The sequence below is a fragment of the Lycorma delicatula genome, chromosome 7 (genome assembly GCF_047948215.1).
Source record: "Lycorma delicatula isolate Av1 chromosome 7, ASM4794821v1, whole genome shotgun sequence".
In the NCBI taxonomy this organism is placed as follows: domain Eukaryota; kingdom Metazoa; phylum Arthropoda; class Insecta; order Hemiptera; family Fulgoridae; genus Lycorma; species Lycorma delicatula.
This window is the reverse complement of record NC_134461.1, coordinates 46,556,187-46,582,023: the sequence shown is the minus strand read 5'-3', so window position 1 is coordinate 46,582,023 and position 25,837 is coordinate 46,556,187. Positions and strand designations below refer to the sequence as shown.

The 25,837-nt window shown below is 29.7% G+C and overlaps 1 protein-coding gene across 2 annotated transcripts in view; it reads left to right on the top strand.

The window, feature by feature from the left end:
• cv-c (RhoGTPase activating protein) overlaps positions 1-25,837 on the top strand; it is a 1,097,329-nt gene that overhangs the window by 473,236 nt on the left and 598,256 nt on the right. For both annotated transcript variants that reach the window (XM_075370603.1, XM_075370602.1), the window contains exons 4-6: positions 5,566-5,955; positions 18,121-18,331; positions 20,222-20,571. In XM_075370603.1, coding sequence (XP_075226718.1) covers positions 5,566-5,955; positions 18,121-18,331; positions 20,222-20,571 — 951 coding nt within the window. The remainder of the gene's footprint in view (positions 1-5,565; positions 5,956-18,120; positions 18,332-20,221; positions 20,572-25,837) is intronic.

Below are 25,837 nucleotides of genomic sequence, written 5' to 3'. Positions count from 1 at the left end.
GCTGAAAGAGTGTGTAAATATTAATTTATAAAAAGTAATTATTGATTCATAGATGTTTTTATTTTATTTTTTAACAATTTTTTTAGAAAATTAGTCTAAAAAAAAATTATAAAGAAAAGTTAACTTTCGTGGTGAAATCCATACGTGTTTTAATATATAAAAATTATACTCCATCGTTATAATTTATGAATTATCAAAAAATTACTTCAACATTAGAATAGTAGAACTTTCATTTGTAAATATTTACGTTTGACTGACTAAATTTATCTGCTTGCTTGTCTATATGTATAAATGTCAAAGGGGGAAAAACAGCATGATTAAAAGAACTTTAGTTAAGTATTGTCGTGTTTGTAATATTACAATATCTAAATTATTATCAAACCAAATAGACAGCATGTTACAAGTTTCACGTTGCATAACTGAATACATTATTGGCTGTAATAAAATTTGACATGAGAATTAATTGCATTTCTGTTGTAAGCTAATAGAAAACTTGTATGATAATTCTCTTTTCCTTTTATAGTTGAAATATTTCTTATTAATTACGTTTCATTTTTACATCCGTACATGATTCATGTTATTTAATTCATCTTTTGATGAAATTATAATTTTTAAACTGGATTGGTAAGCGATCTGTGATCAAAAATATTGTGTGATAAGATATATTATATTTGTACTGGGCTATTATTTCAACTCTGAAATATATATATGTGCTTTTTTTTAAATACCAATTTAAATTTTATTATGTTATCATTTTAAACAAGTATTTTTGTACTTGTCTTAACGATTATTTAACACGAAATTCAGTAAATAACCTTGATTTTATTAAGGCAGTTAGAAAATTAGGACTTTTTTATTTATTTAAATGAATATATGAGTACAATCAGAATTGAAATATTATTTCTATTTGATTAACTCTAAAATCATAAATATTTAATTTCAATAATCTCGTTCGACTTGTTTTTGCAAGTACTTATTAAGTTCAAACGTAATGATTCACCATTTGCAAGTTGTATGGAATTTTTTTATATTATAAGGGAAATCAAGTTAACTGGTAACGTTTGTTTAAAATAAGCAACGGTATTTAAGTATAAAGAATTATTTATTACTTCCTTGTACGAGGAAGTATTGCGATTGTGAAAAACTTCGGTTTTCAGACTTCAACGGAAATATCCATTTTGACCATCCCTGAACCCATTATGATTAGCTTCGGCGTGACGTCTATACGTACGTACGTATGTAAGAGTATCTCGTGTAACTCAAAAACGATTAGCCGTAGAATGTTGAAATTTTCGATTTAGAACTGTTGTAACATCTAGTTGTGCACCTCCCATTTGATTGCAATCGACTAAACCAAAAGTGTCCACAAAGGCCAAAATCCAAAACAAATTGGTTTTTGGACTTTTTCTTAACTGCAGTAATAAGTCCTCATTGAGAGGTTTTCAACGGTATATCATAAGTGGTACTTATTTTCATTATTTCCAGAGTTTTAGCCAAATAAAGTTTAAATAATGAAATATTTGGATCTTACACGGGGAAGGCACTGATTATTTGTTTAAATACTCAATTTATTCCTTTTTAATGATATAGGAATGCTGTTTACAGGTTAAATGACTCGAACGGAAAGATAAGATAAGAATAAGTTTCCTTATATATTTTTTTTGTATTCCGTAGGATGAGGAAAAGGTTCTGCCAGCCGCACTCTGATGGCAGTGCGGGGCTCTCATCCTCTAAAAAACCTCCCCATCTAGTTACGTAGGGGCCAGACCTAATCCACATGGTATGTTCGCAGCCCCTGCGCAATCACCCGGTCGCTCTTCTCACTGAATTAGAATTGGCAGAGCGACGTCCCCAGGAGATCATCGGTGAACGACGATTTCGAGGAGCCCCCGCCCCCTAAGGCTGGCCGCCCCCAGGCCATCCGGCATCGGTCCCTCCGCCTCAGGTCAACTACAGATTTCCAGCTTGCTTGCCCCTCTCCTCCGCTACCTTTTTCCGCTGCCTTCCTTATCATATTGACGTAAATTCAACTCACTTTGTATATTATATATTGCACCCGGTTACCTAGAGTGGTTCTGTGCATTTATAAAGTATAATTTTGCAACCGACATTAAATATGAATGTTTGAAATTTGCGACTAACTAGTGTGATACCATTAAATTTCTGCTGCTGCGTGGCATTCCTCGGGACAAGGACATGTTGCAATGAACACCGCTGTGCCTCTTTACTAAACTGACGGCGTTTTATGGCGCTGTAACAAACGTACTTGATTGTGGAAAGTCAATATATGTGTTGGTACATGGCTGGAAAATTCGAACTTCAGCTCTGTTACCGTCATATAGTTCCTATACAGTTGAAGTTCGGACTACTAAATGTTGCTCGGTATCACCGTGAATCGGGTACGGGTCTAAATGCAGTAGTCGAATGAAGTAATTTCTTTAAAGAAGTGTGTATCGATTTTATTGAACAGGACAGGCAAGGTAAAATTGGCGGAAACTGTGTAGTCGTCGCATAACATTTGGTTTTCGGCGGTATTTCTCGTGAAATCGGTGATTGTTTCATTGTGAAAGTTGTTGACAGATAGACTCAAACCCTACTGAGTAATACCTAAGATAATGTTAATGAAGGGAATAAATATAATGTACTTGGATTCCTGGCTTGCGTACCAAACCGATGTACTGGAAAACGGAAGGGTTCCGCCATTGTAAATCATAATTACCATTTCGTTGATCATTAAAGCGGTGCTTATATTAAAATCACTGAACGCTTGTCAGGGTCACTGAAATGGAGGAATATCAGGCACCACGTGGAATTCTACTTCGCTGAATTCATCTGGCGTCGCATGATAGGGGACGAGAACCCTTCCAAAAAATCCTCGATGTAATTAGGGACAACTGGCTGTCGGAAGTCATCATGTACATTCAGTAAATAAATTTTCTGTGATCTTTAACTTGAAATAATGCATTAGCCCATAAATTAAAAATGATTAAAGAAATTCCTTCGAATAAGCCACCTGTTTGAAGGGATCAAGTAGTGGCGCTAGTATTCGATAAAAGTACAAAGAAAGTTATTTAGAATTTCTTTTGTACCAAGTTAGTGGCTGTGGTTATTAATTAAATATTTTTGATGTGATGAAGCACTGGAAATAATAATAATAATTTTTTGAGTAAGTTACGTTGAAACACTTTTTTTCTTTCTTTTTTTTTGAACTCGCTATGTAAATAAATATATATAGTGTATTAAACCAAGTGTGTAATTGTATTCATTTATTAATGTGAAAACTTTATGATATGTGGCAGACTGATGATATTAATAAATACGATTCTCGTATTATTGTCAAAGTAGAAAGCATTGTGATAATATTAAAACATTTATATAAAGGAAGTATATGATTTTTCATTGTTATAGGCTATTAAATTTTACTTTTTATTACCATCATAAAATACATTTAATAAAACTTAAAACTAAACAATATCACTGCTATTCAGAATTTTACTTTACTGCGAGATATAATAGGAAATATAATATAGGTTATAAAGTAATGTATTGATAAGAACTCTTAAACATTGCTTTTATTATTACTATTATTATTATTCACATGTTATAGATATTATATTTGATGTATTTACATTAACTTTATTAATGCATTTTCATTGCTCATTATTAAATGATATGAAATATCACTGAATATCTATCTAGTTTTAACCAAGAATTAGAGGTTTCGTTGCAGAGCTTAATTAAGTTAAATTCATTACAAAATTAGTGATGTCTACTACCAAAGAACTTATTAATTTTTTTTTTTTGGAATTAATTAAAATTTTATATAAATCAGAGACTTACCTAATATTTAATTCCTTACAAGTTTATCATAAATATGTTCATTCAAATTAAAAATGTTAGTCAAATTTTCGGCCAAATGTTAGTAGGACTTCAAACCTAAAATTAACCTTAGTTTAGCATCTGTTAATTGAATTAAAATATAAATTCTGTAAGATTTATTTGCTATATATTATCTTTCCTTTCCTGGCATGATAGTTCTAGAGCTATTGTGCAAGAAGGAAAGTATAGTAATCAGTCAAAATGTGGGATAATGCCTATGGCCCGTGATCAGGACCTCCCCAAAAAAATACTAAAAGAAACTTAAAAATAAATTACTGATAAATGTACAACCAATAAAAGGTTATCTAAAATTTCTTTTTTTTGAGGTTGAAGGGTGAATCATGATGAAATTTTATTCTAATATTATTATTACAAATTTAAATAAACCAAAAAAGTTTTAAAAAATCCAAAAAATCGATATTTTTAAACTTTGATCGGTTCTCCCACCCCTAATATTGCTCCCACAGTAATTTTTTTTCACTTGTACCACAATTATGCCTAGGAGAATATAAAAAAAACTTCAGTTAAAAAGCTTGCAATAAATAAAAAGATACTTTTATCGATTTTTGGGAAGAGGAGAATTGGAAGCAATTTTTTTTTTAAATGGTAAGCATGCACGCACGCAAGTACTAAAATTCATATAAAGTGGGGGTTATGTTTCAAAAATTTTGAAAAAATTGACTTCAATGAAACTATTTACTCCACCCCGTGTAGATATTGATCCCCAAATATTTACCATCAAATTACCCAGTACATATGAGTTTCTATCAGATTTCATCAAAATCGGTTTATCTAGTCAAAAATTAAACAGGCCAACACGAGTGCGTACGTATATACGAACATTAACCCTAATTTTCTTTTGTTTTTTGGGGTACCTCGGTCACGTCGAGAAATGCAAAAACCTATACCCATTTATTGAATTATTACAATTCTTTTCTTCATGCAGTAAAGCTCTAGAACTGGTTTTGATGAAATTCTGTACAGACTCATGTATTTGGGGTCAGTTTTATGTATTTTTACAAACAAAACTCCACTATACTAAGCTCAGTACATGCATACATGCGTATTTTACCTTTTTTTTTTAACATTGCCCCAGAATTTTCCCTTACCCAAAAACCGAAGAAAGTGTATCTTTTTATTTAATGAATATTTTTTAAACGAAGTATTTTTTTATTTCTTCCTAGAAAGTAAAAAAAATAATTTTTTTTTGCACCCCGTTGAAAACTAGTGTCTGCTGATTTGTGAATTATTTTGTACTATTTTTATTTTTGTGTATTTCATGATTTATATTTAAATAGAAACTTATTTACCGATCTCCATCGCGGAGCGGTAGCATCTCAGCCTTTTATTCGGAGGTCCCGGGTTTGAATTCCGGTCAGGCATGGCATTTTTCATACGTTACAAAACTCCATTTCTTTATCCCACGCACAAGCTTCAAGCTTCTTTGGTGATATCGATTTCATCAAACCAAAAATAAAAAGATGGGCTTTAATCGCACCAATTTCATTTCTCTTAATTTATATTTTTATGTTTATAATTTTCTGTACAATTCACTTATGTACCGGTCTCAATAAGTAATTTATCTCACTATATTATATAACTTAAAGAGAATTTTATTATTATTTTTTTCATAATTCTGTTAAGTTTAAAAAATTTATTTTGTTGTTTTTTTTTTTTTTATTGCAGGAAGAAATTGGAGAAGTATTTGATAGGTGGAAAAGGCCTCCAGCACCACCAAATCGGAACTCAAAGAAACCTTCTACTCAAAAAAAAGGAAATAATCATTCTCATCCTCCTCTAGTTAGAAGTAATTCATTACCAAATCGGATACGACGTAATGGAGACTTGGATAAAGCGTTAAATGCATGGTCGGAAGATCTTTTAAAAGAGTTCAATTGTATAATTGCACAAGAATTGACTACCTTATTAGCTGCAGGTCATGATCCTGAAGATATGAGGTATCCTGAAAGGGAACCTCTCTTATTGAGGGTAACGCCTCTCTCCGATTCTGAATCGTCACAGTATCATAATGGTCAATTTCAAGATGACTCTTCTACACCATCTCCTGATTCACTGGTAAGTTATTTATTTAAAATTATAAAACTTGTATAATTTTTCATCCCTTTTATCTAATACTATAATCCGAAATCGAACCAATGAACAGGAAAATATTTGAACACATTATTTCTCAGAAAATTAATGTTTTGATTTGAAATATTTCATTCTGATATTTTCAGAATGAAAAAAACTCTGCTTTCTGTTTCCTCTGTGAAATTAAACAGTTCTAAAATTCTTGGGGTAAAATCTGGGATGTAAATTTGGTTCTTCCTTATGATTTTTGACCTAAGAAATTGAATAAAAGTGGTCCCAAATTTATATCTCATTTAGTTTTTAAAAAAACGGGGTGAAAAACACGAAAATGTTTTATAGGCATATACACTTTTCTAAATTTTAATCAAATAACTTTGTTACTTTATCCATAAATAAAAAAAATCTAGTTAACTTTGTAGAGAATTTATGTAAGAAAAAATGTAACAAAATAACAATTTCAAAGAAAGGTAAAAAATCAATTTTCATGATCTATTTTTAGTTTTTCTTAATTTAACATCGAATTCTAGGCGTCAAAATTTAAAAAAAATAATCGAAAAAGTATTATTTTGTGGTGTTTTTTTTCAAAGTTTATTTTTTTTATTTTTATTTTATAACAGTTTTATTTATTTTACGCGTTTTGGCTATTTTTAAAATCTTTTCTTAAAATGTACGGGATTTTCTTAGAATGTACTCGTAGATAAAGCTATAAAAAAACAGGAACTGAAAGTAAAGCTTTTCTTAAGGGAAGTAAAAATGAGTTTTCTTGAATCTTTATAAAAATAAGAAAATATAGAAGACTACAATTGAGCTTGACCAAAGGCTCTGGAAAGTAGTAATATGTATTATTTTTTTTTTAAAGAATATCTTAATTTTTTTTAATTTTCGCTTAAATATTCTTTGATTATCAAAATGACTGTTCTATTACGCTTTAAAAATTCACTGTCAATAAAAAATTAGAAATATCTTTAAATGTTCTGGCACGACACCGTATTTGTTTTTAATAATATCTTACCTAAATCTATTTATATATGTTTTTTCTCTACTGAATTAAAATTATCCGTTTATCACTGAAATAATTCACGTCATGTTCTCAGAATAGTGAAGTAGCTTCTTCCCTACTAGAATTTGGTGTGTGTCCTTTGCATCATATCATCTTATTTAGTGACAGCATTATAATATTATGTGAGACTGGGTTAATTTTCTGTTATTTTTCGTTAGATTTAAAATTAAATAAAAAACAAAAATCTTCCATATATAAGAAACTTATAATAGGATCGGCAAAATAACTTTCTTTACAAAATGCAAATAAAAAGGATTATTTTTTGAAATAGTCCTTTGAATCCTTTGAAATTGTTCTGTTAGTTAACAATATGATTTGAATCTTTATTTTTTTTAAAATTGGGTCAAATTTCCTGTGAGGGAATTCTACTGAAAATTTTTCCTGAGAGTAATCATGGGTCGAAAATACCGAAGAACCTCCTCCAAAAAAGAAGTGTGATGAATACGATATTTCATAAGAACTGTCTGTTATAGTATGAAATAATATCTTTTTATTATTGCATTGAATTACGGAACTTCTGCAGTTAATAATCTATCAAGTTTAATAATCTTTATTTTTTAATTTATAAGAAAAGAGAGTGGTGGAAGAATACCCGTGCAAAACAAAATTTTACGTATCACAGACTCAGGATTTCTTTACATTAATTCGTATTTACTCGATTATCACGAGACGTGCATTTAAACAAACAAGCCGACTTAATTAAAATTGAGACAATTCAAACTGTAACGTTTATTTAAAAGTAAGATAGAAATCTACGTTTCTGAACTAAGTCGATATTTGCGCAGGGTTTAAAATGTAACTCCTTTACGTGATTAAATTGAAAATGATTATTTCTACTTTACCATCTTATTTACTGATAAATTTTTATTATTTAATTAAAAATGAAATATTTACTGGAATCATTAGTTGAAATAATTAAAATGTTTTTAAATTATTACAAATTTAAATTATAAAAAAAATACAGATTTTATTAATCATTTGCTAAAATATTTTTATTACTTAAGGTTTCAAAACGTAATTTCAAAAGAATTCAAATAAAAAATATTTTGGGTTATTTAACTGAAAAAAATATACAGAGTGATTCCATTGCACGCCAATCTCTCGGGAGATGATTCTAGAGCCAAAAATAAGAAAAACGTTCTTATAAACGTAGGTCAGAAAACGGTTCGTTAGCGATTTTCGGATCTCGAAACTTTTAACTCTGCTTTTTGTTTCCTCTGTGAAATTAAACCGTTCTAAAATTCTTGGGGTACAAATCTAGGAAATAAATTTGGTTCTTCCTTATGATTTTTGACCTAAGAAATTGAATAAAAGTGGTCCCAAATTTATATCTCATTTAGGTTTAAAAAAAACGTGTTGAAAACACGAAAAAGTTTTATCGGAATACACACTTTTCTAAATGTTGAATAAAATAACTTTGTTACTTTACCCATAAATAAAAAAAAAAAATCTAGTTGACTTTGTAGAGAATTTAATTCTGAAAAAATCGATGTAACTAATGTCCATTAAAGAATAAATTGAGGTTACTTTTGCAAAATTTTGAGAAAGTTAACTCTAAAGAAACTATTTACCCACGTCTTGGTTTGGCCACCAAACTTTTACCAATAAATTGTTCCATATACACGATTCTCTGTGCCAAATTTAATCTCAAAAATAGTTATCCAATCAAATGTCATTAAGCTTCAAACACGCCAACACATATACAAACGTACGAACATTACCTCCCACTTTTTTTATGTTTTTGTAGTTCTCAGGTCATGAAACGTCATGAAATGCAAAAAACCCATACCCCATTTTATAACTGATAACCATACTTTCCTTCCTGCAGCATAGCTCTAGAGCTGTGACAAATTGATAAAGACTTATTCTATTAATAATAAATACTTTACACTACTTTACCTGGTTAATTTTTAATTTTTGTTAGGTTTCCATGTTTTGCTTAGAATATATTAAAGGAAAAGGATCAAATGTACTGATTAATACCGTGATAAAGATCTGAGTCTAAGCAGATCAATTTATCGGCGTGCTTGTTTTGTAAGAGGTTACTGTTTATGTTAAACTCTTAATAATATTACAACTTTATTTTCTATATAATTTTTTATGAATATCCTATGAAAGTACTTTGAACATTTTTTTTTCTAAGTAATAAAAATATATTTCGAAATGCAATTTTGTAGACAGAATTAATGCCAATACTTGAATAAATTAAATAAATATATTAAACTGATAGTTTATTATTAATAAATATGTCCATGGTTTCCATCATTTAAAGTTGAAGTTTTATTTTGACAGTAAAATAAAACACTCCTCGACCCAATGACCTGTTTTTTTAAGTTTAATTAAACTTAAGAGATTTTTAAGGAACACATTAGTATACAAACTAAACAAATTCGTAACATTTAGTACGTGTCGTTGAATATAGATCAGGATGTTGAGGCAGTTAACTTTTATCTACTTACTTACTTACTGTTAATGTTACTCTTCTTAATTGTTTGTATTTAAACAAGATTAAAAAAAAAGGTGTTACAGTCGTCTTTTAAGTAAACAGCAATTTTTTAGTTCGGAAATCTGTTTAGTATTTTTTATTTTTTTTACATCGATTAGTTTGTATTTTGTAGATAAAACTGTGTTATAAGATTGAAAAAGACGTTTGGGTATCTTAGATTTGAATCATTGAGCTGTTATCTTGCATTATTTATTCTAAAAATATATATTTATATTAAAAATTCTTGCCCATCTTTTTTCTATTGTAGCAGTTTGGTATATATAGAAGCGATTTAAGAACTTTACTTAAGAAAAATATATTTCTTGCAGATATGCTTCCTTTTAAAATGATATATTTTTATTTGAATTTAAAAAAGCTGCGATGGTATTACATAACGTTCTCGTTTACGCCGGTCAAGTTATGTAATTGATTTTGACAAAACTTCAATTATTTAAAGTTTTATTTGTATCTTTATGGTAAAATAATTTATTTTTATTGAAAATCAGTATGCTTATCATATGCTTCTTATCAGGCAGCTTAGTTATGGTTTCAATTAAGGAGCCGATTATTAATATACTGGTTGTTGAACAAAAAAAAAGAAAAATGTATTAATCAGAATATTGAGAACGAAACATCTCTATTACTTTAAATAAGTAGACGAAATTCTGTACTTACTGATTGTAATTTGTCGTAAAATTTGAATAATTCATCATAATAAATTTCTTAGGTTAGTTGTAATCATGATGAAAAAAAAATCATAAAATTAGATTATTGAAAATTTCTCTATTAATATATAATTTTTAACGATATAGATGAAATTTTATCAGAGATAAAAATCATTTTTTTAAGTTTAATTCATTTTAAATTAAATTTTAATAGAAGTTAATCAGAAGTAAATTTGTTAAAAGTTGTAGTAAAGGATTGATTTTTTGAAGTTTATTCGTTCTTTAAGTAAACATATGTAAATAAATATATTTTACGGTCTTTAGGTTTCGTTTCGCTCTCATTTCAAGAAAGTTAAGTTTTGTCTTTTCTTATTGAATAAATTATATTTAAAAATTTTTTTTAATATTTTTTAGAACAGTTTATATTAATAGATTAGTTAACCATAAAAAACAGCTTTAAGAAACATTGTAATTTTGGAATTATAATAGAAACAACTTGTCTATCTATGAGTTGTAGTTATGTGCATTTGCTGCACATTTTTTTTTTTTTTTTTTTTTACTAGCGAAATGTATCATCTTAGTTTCTTCTTTCGTTTCCAAAGATCTTTCTCATTCCCTTTTCAGGTATTAAATGGTTTATTTTTTCGGGACTGTAACCAATAAGTTGTAAGTGAACGCTAACTATTCCTTAAATATTATATTTTTTTATCACTTAACTCCTTGGTACATAATGTTCTTGTAGTACATAATGTATGTTCAGAGAATTATGGAAGAATACAATTTTCTTTTTTTTTCAAATTAATTAAATCAATTTTTTTATGGTCCAGAAAAACAGTTTTTCACTGTGTAATAGTGTAAATCCATCAGTGTTCCATTTTAGGCCTCACAGATTTGATTATTTATTTAAAAATTGTGCTTAAATAAAGTAGTAAATAAAAATGTAATAACAGTTTATTACTATCAACAGAAATTTGATCTTGAAACATTTTACAGTAATTTTTATTTTATATTTGCTTATTTTATATTATTAATCGCTAAATTTTTATGTTTTAATAAGTATTCAGCAAGTTAATTAACTTTTGATTCGCTACTTAATTATGTAAAAACTTTTTCATTTCATCAGTTGTAAATTTTTTAATCAATAAAAAGAGTATACTCTTGAAAACAGATCAAATTATTAATTATATCTAATCTATTCAGATGAGATTTTTTTATTTTGTTTTTTTGAAGATGGTTTCATACTTTTTCTATACGATTGAAAATTATATAAAACCTAAAATTTAACTTGAGAAATCAAGAATTTTTTCCCAATAGAAGGGTAGTTTTGAACGTATTTATAACATTTAAGTTGTTCTAAATTAATAAAAAGCTTTATTTTTAAACAAATTTACGAAATTTACTTAATTTTACTTCTGTGCATTAATTTTTAATGTCATTTTTTAAGACTTCATTAATGCAATGTTAACTAAATAATACATTAATATATTAATAATACATAATAAATACTAAATAATACATTATTAATACGAAGATCACACACGAGTACCTAATGTCAGGGGGACACGCACCCCTATGCACACGATGCAACTGCCGCATGACTGCACTACATTCTCATAGACTGCATATGTTATGCGGCGTTGCGTCGTAAATTTAATCTACCCACAAGCATCCGTGGTATCTTGTACAATAATAACGAAATTTTGAACCGGATGTTTCTGTTTTTGCATAGTACCAGGTTACTGCAAAAAATTTTATATTATCATATATATTTTTATGATAGAAGAGTTTTTAATAACTTTTTTCCTTTACTTTCAATTTTGATTTTTTTGGTTCTATGTCTTTAATTTTATTATCCGAGAAGGGAGCCTTTTGCTCAACCTATCGGAATTAGGTATGTTTCATATAGTTTCTTTTTTCTATTATTTTAAGTTTTATATTTTAACGACTCCGTCTGCGGTATTAGTTTTGAGTTTTATTTCACTTTTTGACTTTTGTTTTAATAAATTTTTACTATATGATTTATATTAATTTTAACTATATAAGTTTTATTATTTTAGAGTAATTTTACCTGTTTATTAAAGACAATTTTGGGCGATGATAACGCACAAGCGTTTTTCGCCCCAAACAAAAAAAAAAAATTATTAATATTTGTATTAAAACACATTTTACACATTTAAAAATTTAAATGATGGTATTTAAGTTAAAACACCATTTAGCTTTTTTCTGTATTTATTTATTACTTTTTAGGTAAATTTCATTGTATTGGATACCATATTCGACTTCCGGAAAATTTCGACATGTTTTTGCGTTTTACATCGCCCAGATGCCAAAACCACCGTCAGTTCAAAAGTTTATATATACATATATATTTCACTTTCTTGTAGACACGATAACTGCCGTAATTTTGCTCCAATCACATTCAAAATGTTTCTTAAAAATAACTCGTCCCAAAATCTCGGTCGAGTTCGTTAACGACCAAAATCAGACCTTGGTGGAAATGAAAGAGCTTTTTCGAAAAAAAAACTTTTTTATTAAATAAAATATCGAACTCGTTTAATCTTCCTACTATTCTTTGAATAAGGGCCTAAAACTTACCTAGGTAAAGTTTTTTGATATCACCAACGGGTTGGTGATATCAAAAAACCTTGGCCCAGGCGTGGAAAAAATGGGGTTTCGAAGACAAAAAAAATCATATTTCCCTTAATAGGCACAGTATCGAAATGGTTTAAAGTGGACGTTAGTCCTTCAAACAATACCTAAAACGTTTGCCTGAAACAATTTTTGATATGACTGGAAATCTTTTTTATCCCCTAGTTAGCACTGTGAAATCTACCTTCGCCTTCCGGCGTGCGGAAAGGGATTTTTTTTCTATAATTATTTTAAATAAATTTTATTAATAGTTTATATGTCCATAGAATTCAATCTCATTCACATATCTTTTAGTTTTTAAGAAATATATTTTGTATAGCTGATTGAACAGCTGGTCAATGTCACAAGGAAAACGGTTTAAATCTGTGGTAATGGTATTTGTTTGTTATTCTTCGTTTAAAACCAGTTAAATCAACATTTATAAACTAGCATTGATAAAAGAGAAGTGGCTCCTTTTAAGCGGCTGTGTTGTTTTGATACTTAAGAGCTTAAACCACTACGAAAATGGATGAAATGATTGCATTTTGTTTTCGTAACTAGAAGGAAGTATAATATTCAATATTAAAGTTCTATACACTTTAATTCGGTTACTTCATCTTAAAACAAAATTTTGACGGATATTATTTAAAATTTATGTTACATATAATTTTAATTAGCTAAAATTCAATTCGGGTTTGATTCTTGGAAAGTTCTTTTTTATAATGAATAATATTTGTTTATAAGATCTGCTTTAACAAATTATTTGTTATGTTTATCTTTTATTAATAATAAAAGTATGTAACGATAATAATATATATATATATATATATATATATATATATATATATATATATATATATATATATAATTTATATTTTTAATTAAATTGATAAACAAAATTCTGTGTATTGTAAGTAACTAAATATGGCTTTAAACATTTTGTTATAAATTAAATTATATGTTCAGTAGTCAAAACTGTTTTGTGGATCATCATAAAATAGAGTTTAGATAGAGATTTGAGACTATAGATGAAAGTCATTAGATTCATGGTTTGTTGGAAATATGAAACCTGTTTGTAGTTTTTCAAAATCTTTATTTAATGACCGTCATTAATTATAGATTAATTATAGTTTCGTTAATTATTTATTTAATTAAAATTACGACACAAGAAATTAAACAAGTAGGTTTCTGGAGCTCTACTGAACAGTATTATTTGAACGTTAGCAATCTTGTATAGGACCAAATTTCATGGAAAATTTTTCATTCTCTAGTATCTCTAATTGAATCTTTTTTTTTACCGACTTTTCGAAGAAAAGTGCGGTATTACTTTCGGTCGCAAGGTGGGAGTGGAGAATCAAAAATTGAAAATGTATAGGTATTTGTACAATTTTGTGGTTCGAAAATCTGCAAAACTAGTAGATCAACTTCATTGAAATTTAGATATGCTGTACTAGTGTACATTAAGTTATGCATTTTGAAATTTTATGAAGATTGGTTGAGTCGTTTTTGAGATATGCTCGATTTAATATCGAAAAAATTTGAGCGGGGCAACTTAGAAGCGTGGTTCGTTATGATGCTGCAAGTTGGAACATTAACGTTTCTTTATCTGCCATATCTATTGTTAGTAATATTAATTCAATATTTAGTATTTATTTTTATTTAAATAATTCATTTAATAATGAAAAGTCGTTCTTCTTGCGCAGAACTACACATGAGTTTTTTTTTATAAAAATAATTTTAGTTTAAAAATACTTTAGCGCACTGAAAATTATTTTTCTTTAATTATGAGTTACATGAAACCTGTTCAAAACTGACCACGAACAAAACTGAAACTTTCCCATTTTCGAAAATATTATTGTTCCCGATAAAAAGTGGAATAATCAATATAAATCATTCTGTATTACACGGATGGAACCTCCACAACGTGGAAACGGAAAGTTTCCACGTTGTGGAGGTTCCGTATTACGTATTTTCCGTAATACGGAAAATATACTGTTCGAACTATGAATATTAAATAAGAATAAATTGATTAGTTTATCAAAAATTTTAGAAGGTGATTAAAAAGACAGTAGCCTGTAAGAAAACTATGGTAGATGTACGTGAATCGGCGTTGAACACCCAAGCAGAGAACAGCTACAGTGGCGACATACATGTTCCAAAAAAAGTCATTGTTTACTGTGTGATAATTTGTCTATGCTTCTTTTCTGTCAGTATTGCAGTCGAGTTAACTTGCTTGCAAACTAGTGATGTATATCGAGTTATCGAGTTAGTGTTACTTCTTTACTTTGTAACAATTAATGTATTTGTGCTTCATTGTATTCTTGTGTAAAGTATCAGTATTTTATTACTCTAGCTTACTTACTAGGAGGCTGTCAATCACCCCTCACTACCGGCCTCGGTCTTCACCTCTTTCGTGTCTAGAGGTCTTTATAAAGGCTGTTAATGGAAAAACAATCCTGATCTTCCTACTTGTCGAAAATCGCCATCAGCTATGTGTGGGTTGAACCCCAAATCCCGTACCCTTCCTCCTTGAATTTGAGTATCAATGTCACTACCCTCGCCACTGTGGACCATTCACACTGTCCCCGCAACAAAAACTCCGTAATGTTTGCAGAGGTCAGCCCTTCAAGATTGGCTCCTCTCCTTGCTCCGTCCTACCTTGGACAGTCAAACACAGTGTACTCCGGGGTATCTTCAGATGCACAATATATACATCCCCGTAACTCCCTTCTACGAAATTGATGTAGGTAACTGACGAATTCGCCGTGGCCCGAAAGGAACTGGCCGAGGTAGTAATCCAACTCGCCATGATTCCTCTGAACCCACGGCCGCACATCCGGAATCAATTTCCTCGTCCAAGGAGATAAATGTGGGAGTGCCTCTTCTCACTCATCTGCCATTCATTTGTAGCAAGAATAAAAGCTTCTTTTTTCGGCATAATGTCATAGGATCTTTTAATCTTGGCCACTTTCAATCTTATCGGCATGAAGCCAGCAATAACTTCAATGGCTCTAGCTGGGACAATGAGGTATGCCGATATTACACGTATAGCAGCCCGCTGCTGAAGAGAGGTCAATTTGTTTACGTTTCTCTTACTGTAAGGGCTTCCACCCAAGTAGGCGTCGCATATAATAACACTGACAGTACCACCGAAAAAATAAGCCTCCATACCTTTGGTCGGGAACCGTATCTATTTTTCATGAGCTTACACAAATTATTCATGATCTCTTCAGCCCGTTTGGTAATCTGTTTTAAAAATCACCAAAATATCTCGTAAAAACACTGCTTTAATAATAAACTAGAAAGTTAAAGTTATTGAACTAAATAACAAAGATCGTTTACACGATCGATTGACCGTACGTCAGTTAATGGACAAATTTTAATGCGGAGAAACTCAGATCTATACACTATAAAAAATAAGAAAAATTATGGACGAATGGTGAAAAGAAAATCGAAATATGAAAAGACAGCAAAACCTACTGGATATGAAGAAATAAACGATCTGTTGCAGTACAAAATCAGGTTTGTTCGCAGTAGATCTAAACATTTGCCAATTTCTGGCTTTATTAAATTAAAAATTATAAAAGTACTTATTAAAGTAATTGTAAAAGTAGAAATTAAGTTGTAGGCCTAGCGGTTCAAATTTGTTTTATTGATGATTTTATTATTAGTTTCCTCGTTCATTTATTTAGTTTTATTAAATATTAAATCTTCAAATAACAATGCCTTCTTTAACTGAAACTGAAAGAATAATTTTGTTGATGGTTCCAATCAGAGAACCGATAAGTAAATCGACTGTAATCAAGACAGTACAGCCGATTTGTAGAAAGCGGTACTGTAAAGAATCGTCCACGCACCGGCACCGGTAGACCGAAAACTGTCACAACTAATGCAAAGTACTGCAGACCTTTGTTGAAGACCCTCATTGATTAATTAGGAAAGCTGCTATTCAACATGACATCAGTTATTTTTCGGTTCAAAATACATTTCTCATGTTTTTTTGAGATACATTTCTTCATGTTATTTTTCTTTTTCCTGTATGATTGTTTCTTTTTCATTTTTTATTATTCACCAAATAATCCAATAATAGAAACTGGATATTTTACACTGTAAGGTCGAAATTAGCATTTGTATCCAGTATACAGGAGTTCACTAAACGGAATAGTTTAATTATTAACCTTTATTTATACGACACACTATAAATCTGAAACTTTTGTTAATCAGCAAATCAGGAAGATACTAATAATACTGATCTAATAATTCGAGTAATAAAGGGACTATTACTCTATCTGGATATTTCATGTAAGATTGTTGAATTGATTGTATAAATATTTGATGTTAATAATATCTAATATTTCAGCAATTGTGTAATTGTCCACTTTATTAAAGAATTGGAGGATCGTATCTCACTTTCAAATGAAATGTAGCAAAAAAAGTGTATATGTAATTTAATAGGCGTACAAGGAAGTCATGTGGTGTCCACATCAGACTTTTTATTCTGAATCCTACAAAATAGGTTACGGTTACAGAAACAATTTAACGTCAAATGATTTGGATGGTAATCTAAGTCATTGTTTATATTTTTTTTTAATTAGAGAATGCTTTACTTTTTTCTTTATTGTATTTTAATCATAATACTGTTGTATATAAATGTATTTTTAATGCTCTGCTGTATTCTTAGAATTTTCCAAAGACATATTTTATTTGAAATTTTTTTTGAAATATTAGAGTAGAAAAATGCGTTTGTATGATAGATCGCTATATTGAGAAGAAAATGTATCTCATTTCCATAAAAACTTTTTAATTATTATTCATTATTATTATAATTATTTATTTTATTAGTCTTTTATTTGTGTGTAGGATAATTGTAATGCAGCTACTCTTGCACAAAACTAATTAAATTTACGATACAAAACTATCTAAATAATAATTAAAATGAAATAATTAATTAAAATGTAATAAGTACGCTGCCTTGACGGTAGTGCGGTTAATCCAAACCTGCTCATTTTCTGCAATTCTACGTTCAATGAAAAACAGATCTTAAAAATGATTTTTGTAAGGATAGTATTCATTTACCCTAATATTACAAACCCGTACTTAACTAGTATTGTAGTCAGGTTGAATAAATATTTAAGGGCCAGTTTTTTTTTTCATTTCAGATATGTATAGAAAATAATGATTCATCCTCGTAGTCAATTTACTTATCTTTTAGAGTATTTGAAATTGTATAAATCTGACTGATTCTAAAATTGCAGCAATTCCTTTAAAATTTTAATTATTATTTTATAATAATTTATATATGTTATTTTCAGGATTGTGGAGTTGCTGATGTTTGTACACAGACATCTCCAGCAGTTTCAAGATGTTCTAGTTTAACTTGGCTATCAGATTGTTCGTCTTCGTTACCGAGACATTCTCCTGATTCAGAAACCGAATCTTCAAGTTCTAGAGAATCAAGACAAGACGCAGATCCTGAATCAGGCATTGGAACAGCTTCTCCTCCAAATCCTCGTCATGGTAAACGTAAGTACTGTTTTATTTTTCTCTAAATTTAAATATATTTATTTTTCTATATAACCAAAAACTAAGACGCTATTGCAATTGTGTATGTACAGGATAATTATGAAAGTGACTTGAATTCTTTTAACTATTGTTATCATTTGTCGGCCTCCATGGTGCGAGTGGTAGCGTCTCGGCCTTTCATCCGGAAGTTCCGGGTTCGAATCCTGGTCAGGGATGACATTTTCACACGATTAAAAATCATTCATCTCATCCTGTGAAGCAATACCTAACGGTAGTTTCGGAGGTTAAAAAAAAACTTGTTATATTAAGAGTACTGGTGAAATTATAATTTATTTCTTATTTAGATGCATATGTAAAATAAACTCCTGGGACCCAGGTCGGCCCAGGCGAATCCCGGAGCTGGCTTAGAGGCTGCCTGAATACGGGGCTCCGCCTTCTGGACCCCGCTGTGCATTTCCTCGCCATTCCTGTTTTTAGGGTCCAGGAGACCACAGTCTCCCTGGCCCCACAGCTTCATTACCCTCATGGTTGTGAGAACAATACTGATAAATAACAATTAAAGTATTCAGGTTTTATAGAAACCTGAAATAGAAACTAAATTAAAATAGACAGAGTAGTAATAACTAGAGGTAACTAAAATACACACACCTTTGATGACGAAAAATTCGGTTCTCGCGTAATGCGAGAACAAACAATTTGTGTACTGTATTTAATTTTTTTTTGTCTTCAGTCATTTGACTGGTTTGAAACAGCTCTCAAGATTCCGTATCTAGTGCCAGTCGTTTCATTTCGGTATATCCCCTACATTCTAAATCGGTAAAAATTTGTTTTATATATTCCAAACGTTGCCTGCCTGCACAATTTTTCCCATCTACCTATCCCTCCGATATCAAAACGAGACTATTCTAGGGCGCCTTAATATGTGGCCTATTAGTCTGTCTCTTCTTTTAATTATATTTTTTCCAAATGCTTCTTTCTTCTTCAATTTGCCGCAACACCTCTTCATTTGTCACTTTATTCGCCCATCTGATTTTTAACATTTTCCTGTAGCACCACATTTCAAAAACTTCTAATCTTTTCTTTTCTGGTATTCCGATCGTCCAAGTTTCTATTCCATATAAATTTATTTATAAACATATACTTTCAAAAATGTTTTCCTGACGTTTAAATTTGTTTTATATATTCCAAACGTTGCCTGCCCGCACAATTTTTCCCATCTACCTATCCCTCCGATATCAAAACGAGACTATTCTAGGGCGCCTTAATATGTGGCCTATTAGTCTGTCTCTTCTTTTAATTATATTTTTTCCAAATGCTTCTTTCTTCTTCAATTTGCCGCAACACCTCTTCATTTGTCACTTTATTCGCCCATATGATTTTTAACATTTTCCTATAGCACCACATTTCAAAAACTTCTAATCTTTTCTTTTCTGGTATTCCGATCGTCCAAGTTTCTATTCCATATAAATTTATTTACAAACATATACTTTCAAAAATGTTTTCCTGACGTTTAAATTAATTTTTAATGTAAGCAAATTATATTTTTGACTGAAAACTTGTTTCGCTTGTGCTATTCGGCATTTTATGTCGCTCCGGTTTCGTCCATCTTTAGTAATTCTAATTCCCAAAAAACAGAATTCTTCTTTTTCCATGATCTTTTCTCTTCCTTTTGTTGTATTCAGTGGTACATCTACGTTATTTCTAATACATTTCATTACTTTCGTTTTGTTCTTGTTTATTTTTATGCGGTAGTTTTTGCTTAGTACTTCATCCATGCCGTTCATTGTTTCTTCTAAATCTTTTTTACTCTCAGCTAGAATTACTATATCATCAGCACTGTACTTTATATGAATATTTTAATATTAATTTTATTTATTTTATATTTTATAGCGCCAGGTTCAGGAGCCAAAGTTCGACGTAAAGAAACCTGGGAACGTTTGAGACGAGGTGGTCCTCGACCCAGAAGATCGGAAGATTCAGATCCTTGGGTAAGACGAGAAAGCCGCTTATTAGAATCTTCTAGTGAACCGGAACTCGGTCCGGCTAGACCAACATGTTTACCCTTGAGACCTCGTAGTCCATTATCTAGTACTCCTTCACCGTTACCTTCGCCTTCGGCTGCATCATTAAAATTATCACCTCCTCCCCTTGTAACAGATCTTGGAAATAAATCATCCTCAGCACCTTTACTCGCAAAGGTTCCACCTCCTCCTACGCCGGATGACAATGTTAAAAAAAGGGTAAGTCCAATTGATTTTGTTTTCTTGTACTTTTTTTTAATAAGTATTTTAATTTTTTAAGTTTATACTTTAATATTAATACTAAAAATTTGAATACAAAGTAAATGTTTGACGTTTTATCTTTGTAAAAACAATATAAATATTTCTCAAATCATGTATTTTTTAAAAATTTATAAAAAAAACTAAATTTATTTGTGAAACTGTCCAATCGTATGTTTATGTAGTTTGGCTAATAATTTGTGAAAAATTACTATGAGGAATTTTGAAAAGTTGTTTCAAAATAATTAATTAATGTTTTGTAAAATTTTACTTATTAAGAATAATGTATTATACTATAATACTATTATGCATTAATACTGTTATTCTAACTATAAATGAGAGATTATTAAAAAAATATTTTAATAAAAAATTATTTATTTATTATAAATAAAAAAGATATGTAACTCCAACAAAGCATCTAAGTATTGGTAAGATAGGTGCTTGGTTTATTAAAATTAACACTTTTTTACTTTTCTGGCCATCATTGTCTTCTTGCAGCTACGCTGCAAAAAGGAGATTATGGTAATCAGTCAAAAAATGAGTTACGGGTTTTTTTGTATTAATCGACATTTCATGACTCAAGGATTCTAAAAAACAAAAAAAAAGTGGGAGATAATGTTCGTACGTACGTACATATGTTGGCGTGATTAAAGCCTAATACCTTTTGACTAGATAAACCGATTTTGATAGAATTTGGCACAGTGTTCGTGTATATGGCGCAATTTGTTGGTAAAGGTTTGGGGATCAATATCTCCAGAGGGTTTGGGTAAATAATTTCTTTGAGATCAAATTTTTTCATACATAACCTCACTTTATATTAAGCTCAGTTCATGCGTATATGCTATGCTATCTTACCGTTAAAATGAAATTGCTTCTAATTTTTTCGCTTACCGAAAAATCTAATTTTTTTTACTTATTACATATTTTTTAACCGAATTTTTGTAAGTTAAATAGTAGTGTAAGTGGCTCTCTCCAAAAAAAAAAATAGGTTTAATATTGATGGTGGGAGAGGCGATCAGATTTTAAAAATATAGATTTTTGGAATATTTTAAAACTATTTTAGTTTATTTAAACTTTTAATAATAATATTATTATAAAATTTCACCCTCATCCCAAAAAAAATCTTAGGTAATTTTTTATGGTTTGTATATTTTTCAGTAGGATATTTTTTAGTTTCATCCATTTAAGGTAGTAAACATAGACAAATAAAAAACGTTTCTTGGGCGATGATTTTGGGAATGGAGAGCAGAAAATAGTAAAAAAATATCGATTTTTTTAAATAAAAAAAATTTATGTTTTTTTTTTGCCTGATGAATTAATTCGCCACAGAAGCACATGTACGTGGGAGTATGGAAATTGAAATTTTGTATGAAAATTGCCATGCTTATTCGGGATTTTTCGAGACTTAGGTCTCACTACGTTGAGACCTCCGGATGAAAGACCGAGACGCTACCATTCCCGTCATGGAAATTGGCAATTTAACTCCTATTTTTAATTGCTGATTACTTCGTTAAAATTTATTCTCATTAATTATATGTAATAATGAAAAAATTTATATTGTTACTTCTGAATCGTTTAACCCACCGGATTGGTCTAGTGGTGAACTCGTCATTGCAAATCAGTTCATTTCGAAGTTAAGAATTCAAAGGTTCAACTCCTAATTAAAGCAATTATTGTTATACGAATTTGAATACTAGATCGTGGATACCGGTGTTATTTGGTGGTTGGGTTTCAATTAACCACACATCTCATGAATGGTGGACGTGAGACTGTACAAGACTACACTTGATTTAGATTCATACACATCGTCCTCATTTATCCTATGAAATAAAATTTTACGGTAGTTCCGGAGACTAAACTGTACAAAGAGTTCTGAATCGTGAATCTGAATCGAAGGGTAAAATGTATATAGTGATGAAATTTACATATTAATAAATATTTGTAATTATTATTGCTAGTATTAAAAATAAATAAAATCGCCTGTGCTGGGGTCAGTTAACAAAGAATCCTCTCAAAGCTGGGCTCAATTGATGGAGGTTCGTATGAAGTATCTAAATCGAATAAAACTGCGAAATGGAATCGGCACAAACAGATGCAGGGATAATATTATTTTATTTTAAATGAAATGTAAACAGTGTACTTCTGCCGTAGATAACCCGATAATAATGCAAACACTATTATTATTGTACAGTCCACTACATTAAATTCTGTTACCAACGTTCTACTAGGATTCCATATCGATCATTTTCAGAATTTATTTTTAATTTAAACTATTTCTATAAGACTAAAAGAATTTATATTTCAATAAAATATGTTGTAATTTGTATGTAAAACCAAGTAAAATAAGTGCTTTGTGTGCCAAACATTTTTTATCAGTTTATTTTTAGCAATGTAAAACATGGTAGTTCTTGCAAAATGTGCTGGTTTTTATAGTAACCTATTTATGAACTGGAACAGTTGGTAACAAAATGGACTAGCCAACCCATCATAGTTGTAATTTTTTGCAGGAATTGTAAACTTAAGTTTTTTTTTGACTCTTTTAGCATATTTTTGCCTTAATCTGTGAGATTTTATTGAACATTCTGCAAATAAGTTTTGTATTATTAAGTGCATAAGTACTTTGATGCAGGCGTATCTCTCTCAACACAGTATTTTAAAAGTAGAGCAACAGTTGCAGTTTCATCACTAAGTTTTCTATCTTCGTATTGTTTATTCATATCCATTGACCTATATTTACAAATTTCTGTTAAGCTGGTGTTTTAATAATTACACCTTCCGATACCGAATGTCTGTTTTTTTTGTTTTTTTTTTTTTATTTACAAATACATTAGTTTTTTTTTTGTAGAAATTTCTGTTTACTTTCTTCAACTATTCAAGGTTCCGGTTCCGAGACCTCAGGACTGTAAATATTTGGCTTTTCATCGTTACGGATGGCTTACTTGGACGAAACATATCAAATCTAAGCGAAAACAGTTGACTCAAATTAAATTCAACTTTAAAAGCATGTACTGATTGATTGGACATAGATCTCGGCTTTCAGTAGAAAGTAAATTGATTTATAAATCAACTTTGAACCCTGTTTGAACTTACGGGCTTGAATTGTGGTACAGCATGCAACTCCAGTATTGACATACTTGAATATACTTAACATTGCGAAGAATGCTAAACATATCCTGGTACATAAGATACATGGTACATACCATGTATCCAGCTCGTACATATTAAATATTTTTAAAGTATACTAAACTAGAGTAATTTTATAATTAAATTATTATTAATTAGGAATTTCATTAATTATTCCAATTCTTATTGATAAGCGATACATTTATGCTTTTTTTTTTTTTAAATTCTTTTCTCTGTTTGACATAGAATATAAATTATTGGCAATATTAACATTTACTACAGTAACAGTATTACATAATAAATTAATGTTTCGTAATTTACTTACTTTTATTGGCTAAGCAAACCACAATAGTCTCATTGCCTCATTCTTAAATTCCCCAAACCCCAAACCTCTTATATACTATTTTATGAAATAAAGTTCCACTTACCAACAATTTTAAAAGTATATATCCGAGCACTTTCGGAGCCGTTACTCCATCATCAGGGATTTCCCAAAAGATACAAATTCAAATGTATAATTGTAATTAAATTAAAATTGTTACGTTAATAATAGTCGATCGTCAGTAAATAAAATTAAATTGTATGTTAGTAAGATCGTAATGTCATGTTCGTAAGATGTTGGCGACTATTATACTCTTTATACTATTCTCCTATTTAAATCTGGCTCACTTTCGTACAGTTACTTTTCCTTAGGCTTATGTTCGCACAACTTTCCCATCATCATTTATCAACCCCTCCTAATTTTTGTAATGAACTTTATATCCGCTTTACAATAAAACTCCAAATTATTTTTCAGTAGTAAAATAATGGACTAAAAGGTAGGAATTTATGTTGAATTAATATAAGACTATTGTGTTAGTAATTATGTTAAATACAACGTACATAAGAAATTAATGTTAGAAAATCCGACTTAATCCTCGTATTTAGTGGCGAAAACTCCGAATATTTACGAGTATTTTATAAATGTTGTAAAGCCGTATGGATATATTAGTATAAATGTATCCACACGGCTACATTAACATGTTAATATTTATATTAATGTAGCCGTTAATATAATACATGTAATATGTATATGTAATACATATTGTGCTACCACGAGGAATCGCAAAATTCACTATAATTCATATCTCTTTTGTGATTATAGATAATCTATAAATCAATCCTTGACGCGAGTAGTAGTGTCTCCGTCTTTTACCCGGAGGTCCTGGGTTTGAATTCCGGTCAGGAATCGTATTTTTCATAGGATAAAAATTTTCATTCAGGCTAAATTATGATACCAGTCGATGCCTGCACAATCTCATTAAATAAATAAAAATTCCGTGAAGGTCGTTATTTTTATAATATTGTTTGATAAAGTAGGGTTTATTACACATTCACATATTATTATTTCATAAACACGTGGAATATATAATTAAAAGGGATTTTTTTCAAACAGAAAAAAATGTGGCATATTTTTATATAAAGACATTCAGCAAATATAGTGAATATTTTTTTTTTTTACGATGCCATGTACTCAATTATTTACATGTGGTCCGCTATTTATTTACCGATGAGTCTCAAGCTTAATAATTCAATTCATAATTACAGTTAAAAATTTAAATGGAGCTCAAATTTTACTCCTTAATCTTTTTTTTTTTTAATCAGTGCAATTTAATTTTTGCTAATCATTTTCTTCAAAACTTCGAAGAAAACTGAAGAAATATACGTTTTTACTTTCCTGGCAATATAGTTCTAACTCCATGTTGCAAGAAGAAAATATGATAATTAGTCGAATCAGTCAAAAATGGATTTTGGGTTTATTGCATATTTCGACTATCCTTGACCCGGGACTTCAAAAAACAAAAAAAAGTAGAGGGTAATTTTCGTACGTACGTAAGTGTGTTGACGTTTAAAGCTTAATAACTTTTGACTGGATAAACCGATTTTGATGAAATTGTGCAGAGTCTCAGTATATGAGGTAATTTGTTGGTAAAATTTGGGGCCAATATCTCTAAAGGGTAAATAGTTTTTTGGGGGTCAATTTTCTCAAAGTTTTTTAAACAATCAAATTTATATTAAGCTCCGTTCATGTGTGCTTTCTTATCTTACCATTTAAAAAAGATTT